Source organism: Sipha flava, unplaced genomic scaffold, assembly GCF_003268045.1.
Source record: "Sipha flava isolate LNK unplaced genomic scaffold, YSA_version1 229_pilon_pilon, whole genome shotgun sequence".
NCBI lineage: Eukaryota > Metazoa > Arthropoda > Insecta > Hemiptera > Aphididae > Sipha > Sipha flava.
In genome coordinates this window covers 1,080,112-1,107,708 of record NW_020272866.1, presented here as the reverse complement: position 1 = coordinate 1,107,708, position 27,597 = coordinate 1,080,112, and the positions used below count along the sequence as shown (strand labels likewise).

Sequence of the window (27,597 nt, the reverse complement as noted above, 5' to 3'; positions counted from 1 at the left end):
AATATAATACAATATTTTTTTAATATCGAATATAAAGGAGTTGGATAATAATATTGATAAATTTTTTGTGTTTTTAGAACAGATATCTATTGATATCAATGATAATGTAGATATTGAAATATTTATTTTTAGGCTTTTTCTAGACAGTTTAAGTAATTCAAAAATTAATTAATCAAATAATTTATAAATATATACGGAACAATTTTAATGATCAAATTATTGAAAACTAATTTTTGAATCCATACATGTCGATTTGTAAAAGACTAGTGAACTAAAGATGTGTCCAGTTGTCTAGAACTTCCTAAAATTATTCAAAAATGTTTTGGACGTGAAAAATATTATAAATGTATAGTATATCAAAACAAATTTGGACCTTCACTCCTCAAAAAATTTATTTTCAGTTACGTCATTGTTAGTACCTATGAATCTATGATACCAATTCGCCCCCTGCTTCAATAAGCTACAGATCCGCTACTGCTTTCCCAATCAAAGTAAATTGAACAAAATATTCGACAATTTTAAGTTTTCAATATTTTAAAATGGTAATGGAGTTGGCTCGCGGAAATGTTTTTGTTGAAGTATTGTTCCAACGGTATACCGTCAAGTAATAGTCAACGGTGAAAAACCAATGATCGATAAAATTTTAAGAAAAATGAAAACGAACTCTGATAATTTCACTAAGCAATTTTAATGTTCAACGAATCGTTTTTTATACTTTTGTCGTAATTTATGAGTTTGTTTTGTATCATGTTATTATATATTTATTATAAATCTCGTTTTATTATTATTATTATGTACCACCGTCGTTCGATTTTATGATAATATTATAAACATGTGCCGAGTGCCGAGTGGAACATCTTATGCATATATATTAACACTCGGACGATATATTTTCTTCTTTTTCAAGTGTACTCGGAAATAATATTTACACGCACACACACATAATCATGTAAAGTTTTTAATGCCATTACGGTTGGTTTAATGAAATAATGTGAAAAATTGTTTTTAGACACGACACATATATTTATATTCATATATGTAGAATCGGGTAGAAGTGGTTATGTGTGTGTGTGTGTGTGTGTTTTGTGAATTGTAAGGGCGGGCGCGAGGAGCGCGGTGTATAACAGCAGGCGTCGGCGGTCGAGAGTTCCGAGAATAGATGCTGAAGGTCTCCTGAGCGTGCGTAGGAGTTCCGAGAACAGCATACACTTGCCTCGCACACACATTCTAATACATACATATATTTGTACACACAAATACACACACTCGCGCGCGCACGCGCACCGAGTAAGCCGCTCGCTCACATGCACGATCGCTCCATTTCGTACGAAGCATTGGAGCGTTAGCGATATGCGCGTTCTCCGCATGCACAAAGAATGGATAACAATGCGGTTGCGACACGCCTCCAGCAGTGCACGAACGCACATGCATTATAATTGAATATTGTAATATAATAAATAATAATAACAATAATAGATGATGATGATAATAATGACTGTAATCAATAACTTATTCGGATTTCGGATGTTGCTACCGACGGATACCACGCGCTGAATAATGTACCATAACGAAATCCTCGCGGTATCGCGCAAACGGACACCGGTGAGATCGAAGGCGGCTTCGTCCCTCCAAATGTAGTCGCTAATGTCTGGGTTCCGCCATCGCTCTTTTTGGCCGCAATACATGCAGTTGGTACTGTATTTATTAGTTGTAATTTATTATAATATTTATCACGTTCCAAGAGTCCGTCACAGGCATGCTGATTTTCTTAGTCCCGCACTCGAACGACTAGACCGTCCCCCGCATCCGCTTGCCTGATCCGATAACGCCCATCACACATTTTTCGGTACGAGATTCCTTGCGGTCTACGCGCGCCCCGAACACCGATCACCGGTCACGGTCTTCGTTTGTCGCTTTCGCCGTCGCCGCCGCTTGGACAGCTGCAATCGTCTGTCGCATTCGACGGGTGCGTGAGCGTGAGCGAGAAGCGATGTTGGGCGGCCGACGGCGGATACCACCACCGATATAAGCGGTTCACCCGTGTCACACATACGCACGTACCCATACACGCAACAAACGCACAAACGTACGTACGCATATACATACACACACCGCAACGGTAGTGCCACTAACTATATAGTGCCCGCAGTATTGGACCGTCACGCGATCTGTTACGGTCTCTGTTAGCACGGATTGCGCGTCATCGTCTTATGTCGCGCGTGTTTTCGTTTCAAATCGCGGGAACGTCGCTATCGTTTTTACGCGAATTCTATTATTTTCTCGACTCGTTCTTAATTATGAATTTTACTATTTTCGAATTTTTTAGTATTCGCATACGAATTATTAATCCGGCGTAATAATAACACATCATGCGATAAGTTTATTAATAACAATTGTTGTTCCATTGTTTTACGTAATTTCATCTCAGAGTTTCAAAAACTGCACTCGTCGTTTTCACGGAATACAATTGCTTTCATTCAGGTATTAAGATTAGGTTGAAAAAGATTTATAATTTTGTTGGCAGTAATTTGTGTTGTTATTGGTTGTATTTATTTTATTATAGCATGCATTTATAAAATATAACATTATATAATTACGATATTATTTACAACTTTTTGTAATCCAATGGATATATATATATATATATCCGTCGGACTTGTCACGGGGAGATTGTAAATAATTTAAACTTATTATTATCACAGTGAAATATCATTTTGAAACTGTACACGTGAGTGTAGAAACCAATATTTTTTGATTGTTAATAATTGTTGATTGCTGATAAATTACTTATTTCCATGCTTTGATTACCATAAATTAAGACAACCGTACATTTCAATAAAAAACTGTCCAAAATAATTAGAACGATACACATCGATTAGGTCAATTGAAAATTCCTTAAATTTTTTTTAATTGATCTAATTTAAAAACAATAAATTCTATATTGCAATAATAATTTAAGATATGCGTTAAATGGCCGTGAAATTCTTTAAGTATCAGTTTATAACAATTTAAATACCCTGACTAACGTAAATTACGTTATTTATCTAATTATTTTTTTTTCTTTGAATTTTTTAGAACTTTTTTCAAGTTGTTCATTTCAATAAACATATTAGGAAATGTGTTTTCAGTAAAAAATTATAATAGATAATGCTTTTCAAGTAGTGTATAGTTACTGGAAAGTGCAAAGAAACCCACCAACGTCATAAAATACACCGATTCCGAGTAATATTCATATTTGCTATAAATCTCAGGTCTTTAGGCTACTAAAAATATAACATTCGCAATGCTCGACTTGGAAAAATTAAAGAAGGGGACTCTATTTACTTTAAAAAAAAGAGCGTCCCCAAAACTTGTTAAGCTTTATAATTATAACATAATAATAGTAGGGAGACCCTAAAATTTCTGAAAATTAATTGGGGTACTCTGTCCCCTTGCGTCCCCCCACAAGTCGAGCATTGAACATTCGAATGTTAGTCAATCGAGAAAAAAGCTTTGTATTATTTAATTATCACGAAACATTATCATATTATTCCAACCATTGTTGTATCACAACTCTTGAACTATTCAAGCATAATTTATAACTAAGCTATTACACTTTATTGAACAATGCTTCAAATATATTGTGGTTTGGCAATATTGAAAAATTAATGAAAAACACGTATTTAAAAGGGATTTGAATCTTCTGAGAAGGCGTAAGCCCCCAAAGTCCCCTAATATCCACCTATGTTAACGAGTTAATATTTTCTAGCTTTTATTAATCAGCGCTAACTGTAGGGAAGGATAAAAGGGACAGCTGCCCAGGGCCCCATCATTTTAGAGGCTTCACGCCTTTCAAAGAATTTAATGATTTTTAAGTCTTTAATTTTTTTTTTTTTAAATTAAATAACAAGTTTTCCCTGTAATGTGAAAATGTGTATGGTGTTTTATACTCTTCAATATTTTGTTTAGTACTTATGTTGTAACATTGGTATGGTGACAGTATTATTTGTTAAATGTAAAAATGTATTTTTGGTACCTATTCATCCTTAAAAATTGATAATGACTCTCTATTTATATTTAATAGATCATCTTAATTTTTAAAAGCAAATAATAAATGGACAACTGATACCTGACCTTGTATACTATACTTAATAATAGTTTATAGCATAAAAAAAATACAGGAATATTGTGTAACAAATATTGGGATTAGGGGTACCCACCATCTCTTCAATATTTGACACGGGTAATTGACTGTTTTGGATCTATATTCACCACGCCTCTGTATTGTTGTGTAGTGTAATAATAATGAATAAATAAACAATAATATATAATATATTCTTGACTCTTTGATAATAAAATATAATATCCATACAAGGGAAAAATGTTTTTACATAAGTTATGTAAGATAGTTAAATATAAAAGTACTAGGGATTCGACTAGGACGTTCAAAATAATTTTTTTTTGGCATCACAATTAAAAGACTAGGGCCCTGTGAAAAAATTTGTCTCGAACCTCGCAAAACCTATCGCCGTTCTTTCATATATTATTTGTACTAGATACTATCCATGGATTGTTTGTGTAAAAAATGAATCAGTTTTATAAATCAGAAAATATTGCTAATATTGTTCTATAATTTTAAAATGTCTACAAATGCCTTCAAGTGCTCAGCTACTGCTGTCCCCGGGAATAACATTTGTGGAACTTATTTTCAATACATTTTTTTATTATCCTAAGAGTAGTGAACAATTTTTTTTTTTATATTAATGAATGATATACACAATTAATAATATGTAATAAATTATATTTATTGATTATTTACAATTTTTCTTGGTTGAATAGCAATACAATTATCTATAATGTCTTTATATTTAATTTGTTATTTTTGTTTCAATATTTATTATTGCAAGTGTGTTTTTGATCTCTTTTTAGATATTGTGAACCTTAAATAAGTTTTTATACATTGTACATTTAAAAATTATCGTTAGAGGTACAGTTTGAACAGGGAGTACATAAAAACATGTGTAAAGCAATATTCACATACAAGCAAATGTCTTCTAGTTCTTTTATTTTTAACATAGTATTTCTAACGATTATAGTTAATAGAGAATTTTTTATACTTTGGTCATAGCTTTGAAAATGAACACATTTATTAATGAATGTTGCATTTAAATTTCTTATATACATTGAGCACAAATCTTCAGCTGAAACACAGACTTTTGATGGTTTCATCTTTGTAAGTTTAAAAAAAAAAATAATACTTTTTTATAACCATCAGGACCTGCGCTAGCAAATATTGATAAGGGGGGGAGGGATCATAAATATATAAATTTTCTGACTACTTTCTAAAATACAATCCTACATTACTAATATTACTTAATTGGTTGACCGTGCTGTAAATTATTTGAATAAAAGTATTTGAATACTTTTTTAAGTATTGAATATTTTTTAAATATTTTCAGAATTAAGTATTTTCAATGGTATTTTAAATACTTGTTTTTCTATTTATTACTTATTTGTATTGAATACATGGTTTTTTTTTCGAACGTTTTATTTTCATTCAAAATATTTGGTTGGAAAAGTATTGCCAACTATAATCAAAGCCCGTAGGTTTGTGTAAAACCGGTTTCTAAAAATAGATATTCAATAACAAAATTTCCTTTTGTATTTTTAGATAGGTAACTGTTAATATCAGATACAATATCTGTCTAGTTATACGGGATTACGAGAACAACATAGATTTTCGCACAAATCACTATATATGCAGCTGCAAGTCTACACCGTTTTTATTTATTAATACAATTTACTAACCTACTGGCAACTACAATTACTTCAAGTTTTATTATGAGTAATTCTAGCCATAATACTGATGATAAAAGTGATTCAGAACCGCATAATACAACTCTTTCAACTATTTCTCAGCAAAATGTTAGGTTACCTTAGCCTAATTACTCCAAATATTTTTTTACAAAATAATTTAAAACTATTCCAAAGACTTTTTTAAAGTATTTGAGTAGTATTTGAAATACTATACAATTCAAATATTTGAGTAGTATCTTAAATACTTGAAAAAAAAAATGTATTTGAGTATTTATTAAATACTTTTTAAAAGTTTTCTTTACAGCTCTGTTGGTTGATGATTGCCGACTATATAAATATGCCATTCATATTGGGAGAGGGGGGTATTAATAGTGACAGTTACAAAAACTTAGACCTGCAAGTATAGGTATATGAAAATATGTGTTCTGCTTTGAGTTTACCAGTTCTGTCAGTTAACGACATCAAAACTAAAATCAATACAATTTATACAAATTATAAAAGTGTGCATAACAAAATTTTCAATTATCTATTGGGAAAATGATACATATGTATTTACGGGAAAGTATATACAGTAATAAATATATAAGTACTATTTATTGGGAATGTATAGTTAAATTATTTAAATTATTCATTCACAATTCATCATCGTGTAAACGATTTGCTTAAATGAAACAGTCATAATGAACATTTTAATTGACAAGTCTGAACCTACCTTTAGTTGTTCATTATGATGTTTTGACCTTATTTTTTTACGTTTGTAAATCATTTCATAACGATTTTCAGAACATTTTTTCATTGCAATTCTTTATGTTGAAACAATATAATCAGGTTGGAGAGTTATAACATATTTCATCAATGCTTCATATTGATCACACATTGTACATACATCAATATTGACTGATTATAGATATTTATAAACCATATTGAACCGTTGTAAATCCCCTCAAAATAGTGACATAAATGTAACTTCAAAACGATTCATTTATGCGGGCTATGCGGCTATACTACGTCTCAGTTTTATCTACTTGTAAAAATAAATCAACTAATATTTAAAAATTAGGTATTTACTTAGTTACACGGATATAACTTAAATAAAATATAACAGAAAACAGCATAAGCTACAGCAATGTTATTTGGAAATGAAAAAAATAAATAAAACTATTGTAGAACACCATCCACTTTGTGTAAAAAATTAATTGATTTTAAAGTTAATTATTTACTTTAAATTATGTTTCGATTGATATACTTGTATACAAGTATAATAAAAATTAAATTAAAATCTTTTGAAAATCATACTATTTATTGATAATGGTAATAGATAAATTGCGGTTTAAATAAATGGCAAGTCTTTAAGATTATTTGAATTTTATAAAATAAATTTGATTTTGTCGAAATAAACGTGTTCCGTAAACATTGCTGGATTCTTTTTATAATTTTCATCCGTTTTTTTTCGTTTATTTAAGAAACAGCTGTTACCCATTTGCGCAAAAAAAAAAATGGATTCGTTTTGGGTACAGCCCATTTGCGCCAAAATAAAAAAAGTATGTTTTTTCAGACAGCCCATTTGCGTCAAATTTATCTGGTATAATTATAATAAAGTGTTATATTTTTTTCTCAAATAATAATTAATTAAATATTCATGTTTAACATTTTTAGAAGATGTATACGCCAAAATATATTTATGGCCATTTTTAACAACCATTTTCTTCCCTCTTGTGCTTGTCGTGAACTCCGTTCTTACGATTTATAATTCAAATAATTAATAAATTCGAGAATATTATTTAGTGTAACGTAACGAATGTCAGATGAAATCACACTGCGATCGTTCTTTTGATGAATAACAATACAGTCGTTGCCAGATAAATTGAGACTGCGACAGCGGTGCTTTTCATGAACTGTAGCCCAAACTAGTCGCTTGCAGTGTGGTGCAAAGATCACACAGTGTGTTTCGACCGCGTGGCGCACTTCAGTTGCATCAACAATTTGTTTATTATAAATGTATAAAAATAAATGACTCGGCTGACCAATGACAATATTAATTATTAATAGATTTGGACATTATGACATTATGGAATATACTAATATATATGGATATTTACTCATTTATTCCAGTATTGTGTTCGTGTTCTTTTGTACTGAAAACGTACGCTATAAAATAAATAGTTTTATTTATAATGAGTTCAAAAATTAAAAATCGTAAAACTCATAGTTAAGCTAGAAAAATAATTTGGAATATTTTCAAATATTTTGAAGATAAAAATGAATACATGGCTAACTGTAGGTTGTATACGATGACTGCAGAAGCTACTGATAATTCTACAATGCCAGTTAAACGTATTGTGTATGAAGGTAAGAAAAACATGGATTTAACTGGAAATTCTACATCGGCTACATTTATCACTCCTGATAAAAAGGAATAATGTGACAATAATAAAAGCTTTAATTGATGGTTTTGATAAATGTTCTTTAAAGCGAACCATCACAGATAGTATACGGTTGAAAAATTGTACCTATTGTTAAATTTATTATTGAAAAACAAAAAAAAAATTATGAATTTGGGCAGTACTAGATCATTAAACGGTACTCGTTTAATATGTTACCTACCATAAAATGGTATGTACCAAAAAACTGTATGCGTGTAGTATGCTACTTACCGTAGTTATTTTTATTATATTTCATTTTATTACAGGAAATTATATTTGAGTCATTAAGATAAATAATATATTATAGCAGTTTTATAAAATTATATATTAATAGCCATTATGATATCTGATCCACCAACACCCATAATAACTTACTGTTAGATATATTATTTTAGTCTATATTGTGCCTAAGATGTGTTCGCATAAGTATCCTATTCATTGCGAGTTTTACTTTTTATTTTTTTATTTTAAAATAAACAAAAATGAATAAATCAATGCACTATTTGTACGGGCATATACTCGTAATATGTAATGAGGAAACATGTATTAATTACCTTCAAGAAAGAAACCTTCACCCAGAACTTGGTAGTTGTTATAAATTAAAAGATGGTGTTATTTGTGGAGATACGTTGAAAGAATATCAAAAAAATAATCGTAAAAGAGACTCAAATGGTGATTTATTAAAAACTATTTACTTACGATGTCAAAAAAAGGTTGTCAAACTTATCACTCTTTAAGAAAAAAAAGTCTTTTTTTTACATATTACGATAAAAATGGTAAAAGTAATAGTGATTTAGCATTAAATGAAATTGTTGAATTAGTTTGGTATTGGGTGTATCAAATACCAGTTTAAATGACCGAAAAATTTACAACAGAAACTCGTAAAACGATTGTAGACTGGAATTATTTATGTAGAGATGTAGCAGTTGCAATGTTTGATTAACGTAAGAAAATGGGTGGTCCAGGGAAAATTGTTCAAATTGACCTAGTCACTATTTCAAGGCAAGCATAAATATAATAGAGGACAATAGAGAAATGGAGATGTAATTCCAAATGTAGATGACAATGTATCAAATGATGCTGACGATATTGATGATGATCATTCGACTCAAAAAAAAATTATGGTACTCGCATTCAAGGTCCATGGATTTTTGGTATGTGTTGTAAAAATGTTGATGGGGTTATAGAACGAAGATTTTTCAAAGTGGAAAAAAAAAGATAAGGCAACTTTATTACCAAAAATACAAAATGAAATAGAACTAAGATCAATTATTTATTCAGATCAATGGCAAGCATATAGTACCTTAAAAGATATAGGTTATCATCACGAAACAGTCAATAATTCCGATTTTTTTGTTGATCCGACAACGGGTGCCCAAAAACAAATGGTCGAGTGTATATGGAGACATGTCAAAACTAAATACGTAATTAAAACCCGAGGAGGGACAGATTTGTTAAACCGATAATTAATAGAAAAATGGTGGTGATCCATTAATACCCAACACGATTTATTTGAAGTTTTCTGGATTGATGTAAAAATAGTATATAATGTATAATAATATATAATGACATATTGAAATATTATAAAATACTTGACGACTGTAAATTAATAAATTGTTATTAATATTGTTGTTAATTTGTTATTAATCAGTAAATGTTTTTTTTGTAGGTATTATTTCATGGTAGGTAGTATACTAATAGAGTATCTAGAGTATCTATATAGTATCTAACCCGCGGGCCACATCTGATCCGCGAACCTTTTTTATCTGGACCGTACTATGTTTTCAAATTACATCATATAATTTAAAGTTTATCGTCTATCGCAGCGGTTCCTAATCTATGGGCCGCGGCCCACAAGTGGGCTGCGAGCAAGGTGGTACTGTGCCGTGAACCATATTATACTAACATTATTTACACATCAGCATACATGATATTTTATATCAGCAAGTGAAGAAAATTCGTTGATTGAACATTCATGTGATCAGACTCTAAAATAATTTTTTTAAAACTACACCATTATTACCATTCTAGTTAAATATTCGGCAAGAATTTCTAGCAATTTTTAAAATTGCACTTAGAAACTTGATGGGCTATATTTCGATAACCTGTGTGTCTGTCTGAACGAAAAATTACATTAAATTATTTAATTCTTGAACAATCTGGTTCAATGATTTTTTTTTTTTTTTTTTTTGATAAACAATTGTTTTTTAATAAACAGTGATAACTAATGTATGTGCACATTATACATTTATAACTATTGGTGGGAATCAAAGATTTTCTACGAAATTGGTGGTCCGCACTACTAAAAAGGTTGGGAACCGTAGGTCTATCGATATAATAAATGTTATCTGGTATTAAACATCGTTAAATATCATATATAATATCTAGGTATACGTATAGATTTTAACCATAGTTGTTTGTACCGAACTATTTAACTATATCAGTTTCTTCGTATCATTTGAGTCGTGTGTGTTGGATCTATGATTTTCGTATATATAAATGCTAATTAAAATACATTGAATGACTTTTTTTGTTTTCCATACTCTGGCCCGCTTGATTTTAGTTTTCTTAAAATTGGCCATCTAGTAACTTTGAGTTGCCCATCCCTGCTCTATAGTATCGAACGAGATAAATTTTGCTTTCAGACACCGTCCCTAAATTTGATAATTGGAGCAATTATTTAGTTCAAAATCGTGATAATGGAAACAAAAAGAAACTTATACTCGTAATTAGTATTAAGGCAACTAAGGCTAAATGTTTTTTTTTTTTTTTTTTGGAGGGGAGGACTAAATCTCCTCTAATAATTTATAAAAAGTGGCAACACGCAATCATAAATTTACAGCGCAAAATGTTTTGTTAAAATACATTAAATTGAATAGAGCACAACCATGAGTGTCGTGCCGTAAAATTAATGCATGACATTTCAGAAACTATCACGTGCACCATAACTTTATAGCGAGGTATAAATACCGGTTTGGTTTGATAAAGCAAGGGTTTGAATATCTTCAATATAAGGACCAAAAATTAATAGGTTTATAAAATGCACTATTAATAATATAATAATTATGTTTTCTTTTCTTGTATACTTTATTATTTTGTCTATATAAATTATTATAATTATTATTACTATACTATATAATTAATTACTAGTCGAAATAATGCTTAAATTATAAATTTTTATAGCGGTTTCTTGGTTCCACATAAACTGGCCTTATACACACACATATAATAAAAATACATGAGCACAATTTTTTTTATAATGGTTAAAGTCCAAACATTTCTGAAACTGCGAAAATTTGCAAGTTATTTTATTGTTAAAAATACATAAAAATTTGTTTTTTTAAATTGTTGAGATATATAGATAAAAATATAAATATATATTTTATTTACACCCTTAAATTATTTAAAAATAACTTTATCTTTATCTTAAAGTAATAAAAGTTATAATTTTATCTTTAATAGGAAATATTTATTACGTGTCATAATTTTTATGAATTCAATACGGTCGCAATTTATTATGCGTCGGTATTTATTAACATGTTTGAAGTACGTTTAGAAATGTACGGTAAGACTCGTAATTTATTAAGTCAAATTTTTTAGTATATCAATAATCTTATGCGTTAATACTCGTCAATACATTTTAAAATTGCTCATTGATTCGTCAACAGTTTTTGTAAACTAAAAATGTATACTGATTTATGACGACATCGTTACAATTTAAAAAATAAAATATTGTTATTAACTCATCGCAAAAACCATTTTGGCTTTAAAAATTATTATTTTTTATGGCATTGAATTTCTTGAAAATTAATTATTAGTAGTTTACATAATAATAGCGAGTAATAACTCGCTATTATTTTGTAAACTACTTATCTTTAATAGTGTTTGTGACAAACTCCTTGGCCAACATAGATATTAAGTGCATAACAAATAGATATAGTAAAAAAAACTACTAATAGAATAAAAATACCTAATAACCTAAAAAGTAATAAATATCTTCTAAATCATAATAATACACTAAGTGTATTATCAAGTCTTGATAAGTATTTGATTTTTTTTTTTTTCAAAATTATAATGACAAATTGAATAAATAAGTAGTACATAATGCAGCCGAAGTAATATTAAAATAATATTAAAAATTACTTACATCGAGAAATTAGCAATAGAATTGCAATTAGAAACCAGTGCTATCAATGTATAAATAAACTACTAAAATCTAAATTACTATCAAGAATGTCCAAAATCTTGTTTCATGTTATCTGAAACCAATAATAACTTATGTAATAGACTGACAATATTCGAAAAAAAGTATTAAGAAACATTTTCGGCCCAATATATAATATAGAACATATGAAAGAAGAAAAAATGATAACCTATATAAATTGTATGATAAAAACCAATATTTTATCATATTTAAAAGCTAAGAGAATGGAATCGTTTGTGTACGTGTGGAACCAATAACGATATTATAAAAAAAGTACTGACTAAAATCAGAATAAAATACTAATAGGTAGATTGCATACGAGATGGAAAGATGTTAAAGAGAAAGATATTAAAATGTTGGGAAGAAATATGTCAGCTGACCTAGTATTTAATAGGGAAGATGGAGAGAATTACTTGTAGCAGCTTTGGTCCTTATGGACCGTTATGCAATGAGAAGAAGTAAAATCAGTACCGTAAACATAAATTAGTAAAATTCGGTCATAAATAGTTTTATTCCCATTTCTAGATAAACGTGGGTTTGTCGAGAACTTTTTAAATAGTTCCATAATCTAATCATCTGTACTAACTTGAAGAGTACAATGAAAAAAAAAGTTAGATCCTGGAAATCGTTTTAGAATATTGTTACCAATCCCGTGAAACTCGAATTCATGTATTAAAAGTCGACTTGTGAAACAGAATAAGACGTCCATCGTCTGGAGGTTTTTAATAGTATTTGTCAAACACATGATTATTGATATGTGTTTAATAATAGTACTTTGCTATCTAGATTATTACACAAACCGATTGCCGTTGCCTATAGGAATGTCTGTATTATATTTATATCAAAAATGAACTTATCTCAATTATTGTTATTTCGTCTGAATTTAACTATCAATGTTTTAAATTATTATTTTTATTCGTACGAGTATCTAGTTGATAACTCTGCTTACTGACTTCCTTGCTCGTATTTTTCTTTAAGACATGTCACCAAAACGTGTACGCGTATAACGACCGAAAGAATGCGCTGTTTAAGTGTTTTCGCGATCCGCAAGCACGCGACGTATAAAGTACGCCCACTACTTACAGTCGGCGGCTGGCTGTCGATTGTCCTCAGTCGGGACTTTGAGAGAGACATTCATTATTCTATGAACGTTCGTCTAGGATGTTTCGTGTCATTATAAAATGTGTTTACGTAAATGACGTCGTATTATTTTAAATGTCCACGGGTACTCATGATCTATTGAATATAATTTAAGTCACTGTTGACCTTAACATATGTATAATTATATTTTTCATTGACAGAATTTACAAAACCTTAAATGATTAAATAATTTGACCTACTACAAGATATATTAATTTAGTTTAAATAATATCCAAGTAAGTTAAATTAATTATATTAATAGCTTGACACGACATAATTACATAATAATTATTCCGTGGTAAATTCAGTAAAATATGCTGTATAAAGACTAAAATTTATTATTATTTTTTGTTATTATATGACTTCTATATTATTCGTGTATTATTTATTATTATTATTATTACTGTTATTATTTTTAATTGATGATTGTTGATTTTATGCAAAATTTTATTATAGATATTATCACTTCTCGGTATAGTTCGGAATTTTTCATCTGACAATAGAGTTTTATAGATGTTTTTCATGTAGATCGACAAACTTTTATCGTTATTAGTTATTACTTTGAACACTTTGTGGAAACTAGAATAATATTTTTCAAACCAATGCGGAACAAAATAATATTTTGTATAAATAATAATAATATTATAAAATATGCTCAGCTTATTATGTCTTTGTGCGTAAGAGTATAAATATAAAAAGAGTGATTATAATTCAAATATTGTGCGAAACCCGAAAAATTATCAAGGTAAAAAATAGTGTAAAATTTGATAAAAATACTGTACTAACGGACAACTACGAGATGATTTCCAATTGTTAAATTAGTTCTCGCAAGTTTTCATGATAATACAACCTTGTTAAATAACCTTTTCAAATAATTACAATCATTAACAATTTCCTTGTTATTTTATACAGATTTAGGGCCGTCTAGAGTAATAGATTATAAAATATACCTATTTCATATTTTAAAATTAAAACAATATCAAGAAAATCTAGATATAGTTTAAAATATTAATCAGTTTAATATGTACAGTATGTTATCATATATCGACATACGTATTTTCAATAATGATATTTGTGCTTGTAATAAATAAAAAATATTAATAGAATATTGGTATATAATAATATTTTTTCCTTTTTTCAATAATATGGTATAATAAGTCATAATAAATAATATTAAAAAAAAAAAAAAAAAAATTAGTGTGGTATGAATTTACAACGTTTTTAACGAACTGTAAGTTCGAAATTTGGCAGTCTCAATTTTTATTTTTGTGAATAAACTTTACCTTTTCAGAAACTTTTTTTAATTTTAATTTAAGTGAGCTTCTTTGCTTTATATATGTTTCGCATTGGATCGCTTTTAACTGTTCAATCAAGAAAAAAATATTTGGGTGGACGGAATAAAATCGTGAATCCAGTTTTTTATGAAACGATTGGCTTCATTTTGTTATTCGTTCTGAAGTCATCTGCTAAAAACTCTGTCTATATTTTTGTGCAAAATCGCTCTTATTTTCAAATACATTACACAATAATTCATCAAGTTTTTCATGTACTGATTTTATAGTCATCAACTCAACATAAAAGTTTTGTGTTATATCAGTAGATATTTCGGGGCTGAAGGTCTACCCAACCATAAAAAAGTTTAGGGGTTGTAACTACTACCCTTGAACACCTCAATGTGTGTCATTGGTCACATTCGAGAAGAGTTGGAATTTAATATTGTGTTACTCGAAAATAAGTATTTAACAGAAAAGAGTTAGATTGTTTTAGATTTTGAATAAATTCAATGTTCTAGTTAAATAATCGTGTCCAAAAACACTTGAATATTTAAATTAAAAAATGTTTGTTTAAATTTTTGTTCGAAATTGTTTCAAGTTACATACTTTCTTATTCCTCGAACATATATTTTAATTTCAAATTTTTTTAAAGTTTGAACTTCGATTTTAAAATTTGGTGATTTAACCATATTACGCAATACACATTCAATATTCATATTTTACTAATTGTAGTTAAAAATTCAAGAAATGTAGCCATGAAATTTTTTACAAGGACTGATTAATTTAAACATCTATGATATTTATAAATTTAATAGATAACGAAGATCAGTATTTTAAAATTAATCCTTTTTTCTACCTATCATGGTAAAGTTTATAGTTTATAGCCTGAGTAATTTTAGGCATGATGATTAAGCACTGATGATAAATTATTAGTTTTTGTCATATTTTGAAACCGTTGATTTATTTTTTTTATTAACACTGACATTTTGAAATTATTCTTCGAATATTAATATTAATGTTAACCTTAATAGCTAAAATTTGGAACTTACATCAATTTTCAAGTGAAAAGATTAATTGTTGTTTTTAAATTGATGACAGATTTATAATTATTCAATTAATGATTAATTTTATAACAATACCCTATGTCAAAATGTACTAAGCAAAACAAGTTTCTATTGAATCTGTATCCTGTATGCGCACTTTTCATATATGGTTTTTTTTTTAAATGAAATCCTTTTTACTTTGGCTTTTTTTTATATTGATTGAAGTTCCAAAGAAACGCGGCTTCAAGGTATTTACGAGGATGAGAATGATGAGATATATAATGTATAATATACTCCCTAATGTAATAAGACTTGAATACAAAATAAGTGACGGTTTTTTTTTTTGTATTAATGTATTTAGTCTACATATTATATGTATATTAATTTACGTTTGACAAGCTCTAATTTATTAATATACTATAATTTTAAATATGTTCGAAATTGTAAACTATTACTTTATGAGTACCTTAGGCATTGTTATCACCAAAACAGCTTGTAAGCTGCAACTAGATCGAGCAACTCGTTGGGTTGCAATCGAATTCAAATTGCATTGCGATCAATGTTCTCATTGAGGCAACTATTTTTAATTCATAAATACTGTACTTGAGCCCACATGGGCATTTATGCTAATAAAAAAAAAAAAAATCATGTTGTTTTTGGTGCTGGTGTTCAGTTCCCAGGGCTAGGCAAATTAACGATTTTTTTTAACTCGTTAAGTTATTTTAAAATAATAAAGTTAAGTTAAATTAAAAGTCAAAGATTTTTAATATTTAGAATAATTTTTACAAAAAGATGGGGGCTTTAGTATGGATGTAAAATATAAGATTAAATGTGGTTTGAGAGAAAATGGATTCAGATGGTTTGGGCATGTGAATGAGGCGAGAGGAAACAAAAGCTGTAAGATTAATTATGAAAATTAACGTTGATGGGAAAAGAAGAAGAGGAAGACTAAAAATTATATGGTTGGATACGATGAGAGCGATAGAAGGGTTGATGGTGTGTGCGTAAGGGATATAGAAAATCAAGACGAGTAGAGATTTAAGATAAGGGTAGCCGACCCTAAATAGCTGAGAGAAAGACGAAGGAGAAGGAGAAAAAAAAGGAGTTTGTAATCATATATGCGTAAGATGTGGTCGGAAACATAGGAGATGAGACCGAGAAAGGGGAAGAATTGGATGGAAAGGAGCATGTGAGTTTTATCTTACATTTCAAATTTTTTGAGTTATTTTTCTACGATGTTTGGTAATATATTTGAAAGTTAGATAACCTTTGAAGTTGGCTGTGTGGGCATATTAAAAAAGTACAAATTTGACTAGATTGTTTATATCTTTTATATCTTTGGAGTTGTCTTCTATATGTTGATTTACTTGTATGCCCATAATTTTGGTAGTTGTGGAACTGCAGAGGCCAAATCTTGGTTTTTTTAATTTTTAAACTTAGATAACTGTGTTCAGTAATAATGATAATTTTAAGATTTCTTTATTGTTGTTATTTGGTTCACGAAGAAAAGAAGAGGTAGAGGATAACTCCTTTTTTTATAGTTTTCGACGCGTTTGACATAGAAGCCCACCTTTATAAGATCTTCCATAATATCTACAGTGGGAGTTGTAACGTAAAAATTTCAGATAACGGCTGTTAGGGCTAACGTGAAGGAAGGGCAAATGAACAGTAGCTTCTATGCATGTGTACTTATCAGAAACCTTAAAATTAAAGAAAGTTCAAGCGACCTTTGAACGAAAAATCCAAAATTAAGATATTGACTTATTTGATAAACTGATTTGCACTCGTGAGATATAAGCATTTTTTTTTTTTTTTAAACTGTGTTACTATTATAAAATTTGAGTTTACGGATATAACTTGTCTTTAGTTTTACTGCAAAAAAATAGCAAAGGGTTGTAGGATTTTATTTTTAATATTTATCTATTTTTTATCAATTTTATATTTATATTTTTCATTCTCTGTCTTCGATCGATTTAACAAACTTAAAATTTTGATTTCGATTTCATAAATTATACAAAGAGCAGTCTACAGGGATCGTTGTGCTTACTTATACCGCATTATGTTGGCCAAATTCTAACGTTAATTTCCATTAGGAACTCCTTCGTTGAATTCAATGAAATTGCTTTCTCCGTCCGATTTAATACGACCGTCGTTTATTCGTTTTGTTTTGTGTTATTAATTATTACTGTACTTTCACCGAGAAAATCGTATAACGGTGGTTATGAATGAAATATTACATTAAGATTGTGTACTCTGTTTCTTATGTATTAATAACAATAATAACTATAATAATAATAGTAATAAAAATTATATTAATAACAATGAAAAAGACCTATTTGACATCGTTTATCACGCAGATATGAGAAAAAAAAACCATCAAATGTATGAATAACGCGTTTTGCAATGTAAATATTATGTCCGTTACTGTTCTACGAATCACATATAATATATTTAATACGATAACAAAAACGATTCATCATTCTTTAACTGGCGCGGCAATCCGGTCTCTGTTAACTAATTTTACTATATACATATATTATAACATATTTTTAATTTGTGTTGGTAGTTACTAAGTACACATTCATTTCCATTTAAACAATTGATGTATATACCGTAAACCCCATTAATAACAAGCATCACAACAATGTGTACTATACTTCTTCATTAACGCATTTGATTATTTACTGAAAATGTGATGCGATCACGAAATGTCACGTACGTTGACATATTTTATTCATTCGTATAATCTACTCAAATATTCCGTGCACGAAATTCCGTTTTCATAGTGCCGTCAAGAGTTTGTCTTTTCTTTTCATTCGATAGCCAAAGACACACTGAGTGTATACCACTGACGTCTTAGGATTGAAAAACAATTGCGCCACAAACAAAGCAAATTATTTTGTATTTATTTTTGTGATAATATATTATTTTCAAACATGAAGGAATTATTTGGTTTCATAATGATTTATATGTTTTCTATTGACATTTTTGGTTGGAAAATCTGTGCCTTAAATCTATAATCTAGAATTTATTGCGCATAAAATTGGACATTCTAATATTTAACTCGGATAGTAAATTAAGAAATTTAATTTTTATAATAGTTTTCACTTTTCATTAGTTCTATCATTAATATAAAAAAACCGAAAACCAATCTAAAATTAATGTAGTCTTGTCTAGAGAGCTTTTACATTTATTTTTATTAAACGAATAAAAATGTAATTTATTATTGAAAAATTGCATCTGTAATGTTTTAATATTTTTTTTTAAATAAATTTGTAAATTCAATCAGGATAATCATTATTATATTGAAAACGCATAATAAAGACTAGAGCAGTATAAACAGTGTACCTTTATTCAAAACAATATTTGCATTTTTACCATTAAGGATAGTTCGTATAACATTGTACAGGTCCTGCAGAGATAACCCTTCATTAAATATAAACATAAAAAATATCTATGATACAGACATATATCTTTTTCAATCATGTATGATCTCAGACTCCCTGTATTTTAGTCTGAGGTATTTCACACTTCTCAACTGGACGTATGTGTGAAGCTCGTCGCATCACAGTTTATGCGTATACTATATTATACTTTATTATATTTTATTATGTATAAATAAAAACTACATTTATTTATTGTTACAAATTATTTTTATTTATTTTTTATTTGTTAGCTACGTTTATTGAGCCTGAAGACATTTTATAATAATCTTTTATAAATATAATAATGGCATAATTTATAATACATTTTGGCTATTTGTCAATGTATTAATATAAGCTCATCTTGTCGGTAAGCTCGAACCGACGATGTAGTGTTTGATTCGTACAACGATCCGCTAAAGATCGAAAACAAAGCACGTTCCACAAAATAAGTGTAAAAACGTATAAGTATCGCCGGATTAGTGGACGAAGAAGATAAGGAATCCTTGTTTGATTCGTTATAGACGGTGGTGTGCATGTTTTAGTAGATTATTGTTATTTCACGCTTATTATTTAATATTAAGTAGTTTGTCAACGGCAGCGATACCATTAATTGCATGTAATTTTCATCTTCACCGAGCACATGTGCCATTCTCCATCATCGTAATTTCTATAATAATAATAATAATGATAATAATAATTATGTTGTATGACTAATTTCCTTTCAACGATAGAGTGATAATTCATACATGCCCACCGAGTATAAGGCATATACGCGCCGTTATGAACGTAATTTTGAATATACGATGTATATAATTTACGTTCCATTCGATATGTTATTACGACGATATTCAAATCGTCTTCGTGTAGTCACCAGTTAAATGCGTATATTCATTTTATTTTTTATACCATCTATTAATACGAAAAAACCTTTCTTCATGTTTGAAACACATTGAATTATTGCAACCATTAGTTATTATATACAATATGAAGGATAGAGAAGAAAGGCGTCAGACGATAAGCGGATCCTCGTTCTTTTCTATATCTATTTTAAACTTTATCGGTCTTAAAATGTTTATTTTAAGTTTGTCTATTCAAAACAATTTTTATTTTCAGTATTCAATTTTTAAACAATTTAGAATATTGTTAATCTAAAATTATATCGTATTCACCATATTTTCAAATATCTGATACATAACATGTAATAACTTCGATTTTTCTTTTTATAAGACCTATATAATAGTATACTACGGGCACTTGGTTATTTTTATCAATCATCCTTTTCCTCGTTACCCTTTCATTGTGCTTTATTATATGATTTTATAGAATTCGCCATCGTATCGCCACAGAATAAGATTTATCATACGCCTACGTCACATTTTTACCGTCATGTATTACTTTTCTGTCACTAGGCGGGATAAGTTTCCAACAAAAGTTTACCTTTCCCTCTTCCACCAATACCCGTTTCCACCAAATCATATTTCGACCGATATCTATTTCTACCAAAACAATCTATTCTAATTCTATTACAAAACACACTCGTTAAACGTATTTAGCACAATATTATGTGTGTAGGTATTGGTATAGTCTTTATTGAACTCTGTAATGAATTTCATTTTTTTTGACTTGTTTTAACATTAAAATAAAAAACGAAAGCAATTATTTAATAACTCCTCACCAGTATTGAAAAGGTATAGCATTATTATATCTATATAAGCCTAATAAATATATCTGTATATTTAAAACTCATAAACATAAACATAGTACTGAAAAAAAAAGTTTTTCTATGTACTTATTTGTATTTTTAAGTCGATTAAATGAGATAAATCAAAGATAATCTATTAAATTGATATCATACGACTTTATGAGTATTTCAGTCCATAGATAGTGTATTTTTCATATTTATAAAAAAAATAATTCATGTACTCACAGGGGTGGACTGAGAGTACTTCGGCCCGGGTGGAGAAGATTTGAGCGGCCCACATTTTTTTTATATGATAAAAAAATTTGGAACTCACTGTGCTCGTTTATCATAGGCTAAATTCTCCTAAAAGGGTGTTTAGCACCACCAATATATTCTAAAAGTAAATAATACTTATCATCAATCATAATGTTATATGATATCGTTTACTTAAAATCTTTTATGTCTATATTTAGATATTACTGAGACAAAAATGTATTATGTACTTATTTTTCAGATAACTAGTGATATACTAGTGATCATTGTGCATTTGTGCTGTTTTGATCTACTATTATATAATAAAATTCTTGATTATATAATGTACCTATTATTATTTTATAAGTAAAGTTTTATTTTCATGAATTTATTTCTGTTTATTTTAATATTTGTTTTAAAGATTTGGCAGAGTATTTGAGATTTATGGGGAGTGTGAGTGTCAGAGCCCCCCCACGGGTTACTGATAAGTTAACTTTGGAGGAACTTGAGCACCTCCAGAGTACTAAGTGGATTTGCGCCAATGTCGCTTATGATTGGCCAAGCCCGGATTATGATAATTTGGAGCCCGGCGCCAAACAATTTTAGAGGCCCATAATCATAATCAAAATATTGATGATCCACACAAATATACATCAAAGACAAAAAAAAAATTATATTCTAATTTATAAATTTATTTCTAGCTTTTTTTAGTACAAAAAATAAAAATATTATTTATATAAATAAATTTTTCTTTCTTTTTGTGAAGCAAACCCTTTAATTATATCATCGGTATTAATTACCTCTAAAATATTACTCTGAACACAAAACCATAAAATTATATACTATTTTTTACTTGTTTTTTATACGAGCTAAAAAAAGAGTTAACAAACGAAAAAAATCTATTATCCAACAGGGGCCTACTACTGTTTGATATTCGTTGTAGGCCCGGGACCACGGCTCCCCCCCCCCCTTAATCTAGGTTTGTGATTAGCAAATTTTACAGCCTCTACATACATTTATAATGACCCTAGATGGCTAGGTATTTTTTTACGTCAAATATAATTGTAGCACAAAGATTCATTAAATACATTATTACCACAAAATAGTGAATTTCTTATTTGCGCATAAATAGTTTATAATAGTAATACGAGTATAATAAGTAATAAATGAATGAATGTAATATCAAATGCTTGGAGGTATACCTCGGGTTATTATTTAAATTTAAATTCATAAATTCAACATTTGATGCATAACGGTGTATGATTCTTTTAAATAGTTAACGACTTCCGACACATCTATTTCGTCCAACAGTTTTTTTTAGTGATATTAAAAGCAGAAACTTCAAATTTTCCTGATTTAAATTGGACCTTAATCTAGTTTTAATGAGTTACAGCTTAATCAGTGGCGTAGCCAAGGGGAGGCTAAGGGGGCTATAGTCCCCCCCCATGGGCTGTGTTTATATGTATAGTGTATCTATCTACTAAATTAGTATACAATTATTTTTATTTAAGTATTTTAAACCTTTGGTATAAAATAAATTTTGACGATTAATGAATAACAGTTGTTTGTCTTTGGCATAGATATTACAGATTACTAAAACTTCTAGTTTCTACCATGAATATCACTATCTTTTTGATGGTTATCTGCAAGGTTATGGCGAATCACTATCAAATATTTAATGACGTTGTCAATATGGAAAAAAGTGTTAATATATTGAATATAAAATATTATATATTATATAAAATATTGAAATAAAAATGCCACAAGTATGTAAAAGACAAACTCAGAGAAAAAACTTTATTTCTGAAAATCCAGAAATATATTTTAAATGTTCTACTTTTATTCCTTTTCTTGACTATTTAATAAAATCAATGGATGCTCATTTAAATCAAAAGCTTATTGATGTTATGCCACTTGAAGGACTTATTTCGGCTAATTTAAATATGCATGACGATGAAAATATTATTAAAGCTGCTAAAATATCTCCATGATGATACCTCATCTACAATCAGAGCTGAGCTGTTCATACGGAGGCAACAATGAAGTCAAGATACTATTCCAAAACCGAATTCTGCTGTTGATTCACTCTCTCATTACACCAATCTTCAACCTAACATTAAAATACTTTTACGATTATTCGCCACGTTACCAGTTACCTCTTCCACTCCGGAGAGAAGTTTTCTGCACTTAATCGCTTAAAAAATTATTTAAGAAGCACCATGTCAGAAAACAGACTGAATGGATTAGCTATGGCTAATATAAATAAAAAATAGCAATTCGATGAAAGTGAAATAATAACTGAATTTGCCAGAAATTCACCTAAGAGAATACAGCTTTCAGAGTGAAGCAAGTGACTGAACACTGAAACCAAAGTTATTATTATTATTATAAATTATATATTAATAAATATTTTTAAAACTATACTAAAATGCTTGAATTACATTTAAAAACTTGGTGATAGATGGTGGGGGGGGGGTTAAGGGTGAATTATCATATCCTCTCTTACTTTACGTACTTACTAAAAAAGTGATTAGCCCCTCCCATTTAAAAATCCCGGCTACACCACTGAGCTTAATAAATGTACGTTCACACATGTATACATTTATCGGAACCATGCTTGAAATACAAATTACTATTATACTAATTGGCTCGTTGAAATGTGTCTCCAAAAAATTTTTCCAGTATAAATCGAATGTTGAAAATTATACAGTTAAATAGAATATATTATAGACATAGGAATATAATGGACGTTACAATGTTAATAGAAAAATATCTATGATAACTCTATATTTTCAAAAAATATTTTCCTGAATATACTTAAACACTTATTAGTATATATTATTGAAGGATATCAGGGAAATAGCATTATCTCCCCTTACCTTTTATCCTTTCAACCTTTAAGATTTATGATGTATAATCTCGGTGGAGCACGCATATCCAGGTGTGTGCGCACCAGTCCGTGCACACCCGTTTTCGAGAAATCTTTTCTCTTTCCATCCAACCAATATTGCAATACGTGTATAAAAAAAATAACAATTGAAATAAATTGAAAACGATTTTTTTCATTAAATGTTCAACGTGCAACATACGAGCGCGTACGCGCGCTCGCACACTTAAACATAGATATATGCACACATACACATACACGAAAACACATGCGTTAAACAAAACCAATTCAATCGCTTGATGTACACGTCTGTCAGCTTTTCTCCGTATTCGTCGGCTTCCCGAGGGCCGTGTATTCAATTTGCACAAGACGAAGGTTAGGAAGTATGTTTATGTGTAACACTGTATACACACGACATTCGTGATGTCTAAAACAATATATAATACACGTACAAAAATATCCACTGCGGTATCTAATACGAAACACGTTTCGCTGGAAGTGAATAAAAAAAAATAAATACATTTTTTTTGTCTTCTCAAAAACGTTACTTGTGCCGGAAAGCAAAATAACAACAAAACTGAATATGCCGAACGCAGCAGTCGTTCAGTAAATAAATAATAATTATAATCGTAAAATACGTTATCTAACCGAGTGTGTGTAAATGTATAACTCGTTATGTTTGAATAAAAATCGAATAAGTCATGGCAAAAATCTCAGTCAAATAAATTCCGTTCATAGGTTTGTGTGTGAAATACACTAATAAAATAAAAATATTTTTTATAAGATACTCACGCACTGTATAAATTTTAGTTTTGATTTTGTACGAATTTCTCTAACCCGCTTCGTCGTCACCGTCGTAAAAAGGTAACAACAGAAAAACTTGCGATTTTGTGTTGAAATCAATACCCAGGACTCGTGTGTAGTATGACTTCGAAATGGTTGGTAATTTGTTTTTATGATTCACGAATATATACGGTAGTACTTTAGACCACGAGAATTAAAGTTTTAAACGCTCTTCACATTCAATCTACGTTTTATTTGAATGCATAAGGTTCCGAAATAATTAGTCATATTTTCTGAGATGGTTATTTTGCACCTTGATTACATTTTAATCGACCAAAATATTAACAAAATGAAACTGGTTTGGGTTCGAGCGATGTGAAATTTAAATTCGTTTACCTTTATCATAATTCATAATACTCTAAGTCAGCGGTTCCCAAGCTATGCACCGCGGTGCCCTAGGGACACCGCGAGCACTTTCTAAGGGCACCATGGTCTACGGGTTATAACAAATAGTTTAAAATGTTTAAAATATTTTTCCTTATTGTTTTTGTAAAAACTTTATATCAAATAATGAAATATTTTCTATTGTATATTTGGACATTCTAATTTTAACCTTATAATATTTTTATGTAATAATTATAATAATGATAACAATAATTTTATTTATTTAATTTTTAGGTTTAAAAATGTATTAATTTATAATGAAGTTAATTTTAATAAAATTAATTAAATTAGTTATCAATGAGTATTTTTTTTGTTTTGTCTTTCATGTTATTCACAGCAGGGCAACGTGGCTAAATTGAGTCCAAAAAAATGCACCGCGGAAAAAAGTTTGGGAACCACTGCTTTAAGTACTCGATACTCGTGTTAACATGTCATAAACAAAGAATAAAGAATAAACAAGAACCTGTCGTCGCACTTTAACTTGTGTACAACCAACCGACCGATATTATATCTCATGTGTCTGCCCGTTACAAACCATGTTCTCCACGAACCGTAATAGTATTGTTGTATAATATGATATTGTTATCATCATTATATTTTATTAGCTTAACGATCGAATCGACACGATCAAACTATATTCATTATCAATTATATATAGCTTGTAATACTATCAAACGTTTTATATATAAATAGTACTTACAAACTAATAGCGATAGTAAATAACAGGGTCCTTTCTAACGATTTTTACCTCCTTGCCCAAACTAACCGAAAAGTTTGTTTTATGTAATTTATTTGGATTATAATACTTACTCCTCCCCAAATAAATTTTTTAATAATATTTTAGAATTTTGACCATCGCATGGTAAAATATAAAAAGAAATACGGATCTTTTCCGTTTTACGTATACCACTATTTAAATTTAAATTTCATAGATTAAACTCATACTTGTGCGTACGGTACATAGAATAATGTTAATCATATATATACTTATAATATTTTACTGATGTGTTGCCGATGTTGTTTTTTCAGTGGCGACAACGACCGTACAATTATACACCACCACGGCTGACCCACGGCCGAGCGCCGTGGCAGCAAACGTGAAATATTGACGTCGGCTGTGTAATACGGGCCATGGCCGGAGCATGTTAAACACTTCGTGTTGGGAAACGGAGCGACAGGACAGCGACCATAATGCGGTGGTACCGCCCGTCGTTCTCCAGGACACAGACAACTCACTCCGATTGCAGGCGTGCTGGATCAGGCTGTGGGATAGGTGGGCGTGCGAACAACGCAACCTGGTTCTGTACCAGATGCACATTAATCACGCGCTGTCTCGGGAACGGTCCAAGCTAACGTTGGCCGGCGGTCGCGTGGTATCGTGCAGACGTATCAAGCAGCAGCAGCAGCTGTCGTCTGCTGGAACACGGTGCAGGTCGTCTATGGCGGCGGCGGCCGCAGTCACGGCCAGCATCACTGTTCCTGCCGTAACCGCAGTGAAAGCGCCTGTCTCGGATATCTTGGTTGGTGGGCCGGACGCGGTAAGTGCGCGCGATCTGCGAGTGTTATCTACTGCGGTGGATCGGCTGCGCACGTCCGGCTGGTACTACGAAGGTGCAGACGCTCGGGTCAGTGCGGCCGGTGCATTAGCCAACATGCCGGCTGGCCGGTTCTGCGTACGTGACTCCAAGCACTTCGGGCACCTGTTCACGATGGACGTGCAAACGGGCCGCCGCGGTGACAATCGACTGATGAGCGTGCGGTTCTCTTACGCGGACGGCTTGTTTGGGCTGGACTCGATGCCACGGCGGGCCGGCGCGCTCCGCGTGCCCAAGTTCCGATGCCCAATCGAACTGATCGACTATTACGTGCGGCTGTCTCGGATCGAAGCTGCCCGCCAGATGATCGTGTACCCTGTGTGGATCGATCAGTGCGGCCAATTTTTCTCGTGGATGAACCTCTGTCGACCAATGATCAAGACCGACGCCACTGGGTTCCCGTCACTTAAACACACATCTCGGCTGGTGATCAACCGGCACAAGCGTCTGATCACTATCACTCCTACATCACTACCAAACGAACTGATCGAATATTTACTTCAATATCCATATAGCCTGTGATCTTGCATAATTTATCATCATTATTTATTACTCGTCTTCTTGTTAATTTTACTTGTAGCTATCATAGCGAATATATAAATTATTATTATGTATTTATACTTTATATATTATATAGAATACAATATTAT

The 27,597-nt window shown here is 30.2% G+C and overlaps 1 protein-coding gene across 5 annotated transcripts; it reads left to right on the top strand.

Annotated features, from left to right (window-relative positions):
• Positions 1-2,134: 2,134 nt before the first annotated feature.
• Positions 2,135-27,597, top strand: LOC112683553 (cytokine-inducible SH2-containing protein-like). Of its 5 annotated transcripts, none has more exons than XM_025554626.1 (3): positions 2,135-2,481; positions 25,693-25,904; positions 26,382-27,597. In XM_025554626.1, the coding sequence occupies exon 3, from the start codon at positions 26,495-26,497 to the stop codon at positions 27,467-27,469; it is 975 nt and encodes a 324-aa protein (XP_025410411.1). In that variant the 5' UTR covers positions 2,135-2,481; positions 25,693-25,904; positions 26,382-26,494; the 3' UTR covers positions 27,470-27,597. The 5 variants fall into 5 exon arrangements, with proteins under 5 accessions (XP_025410411.1, XP_025410409.1, XP_025410410.1 ...); XM_025554624.1 differs by having other exon boundaries at positions 25,690-25,904; XM_025554625.1 differs by having other exon boundaries at positions 25,690-25,910.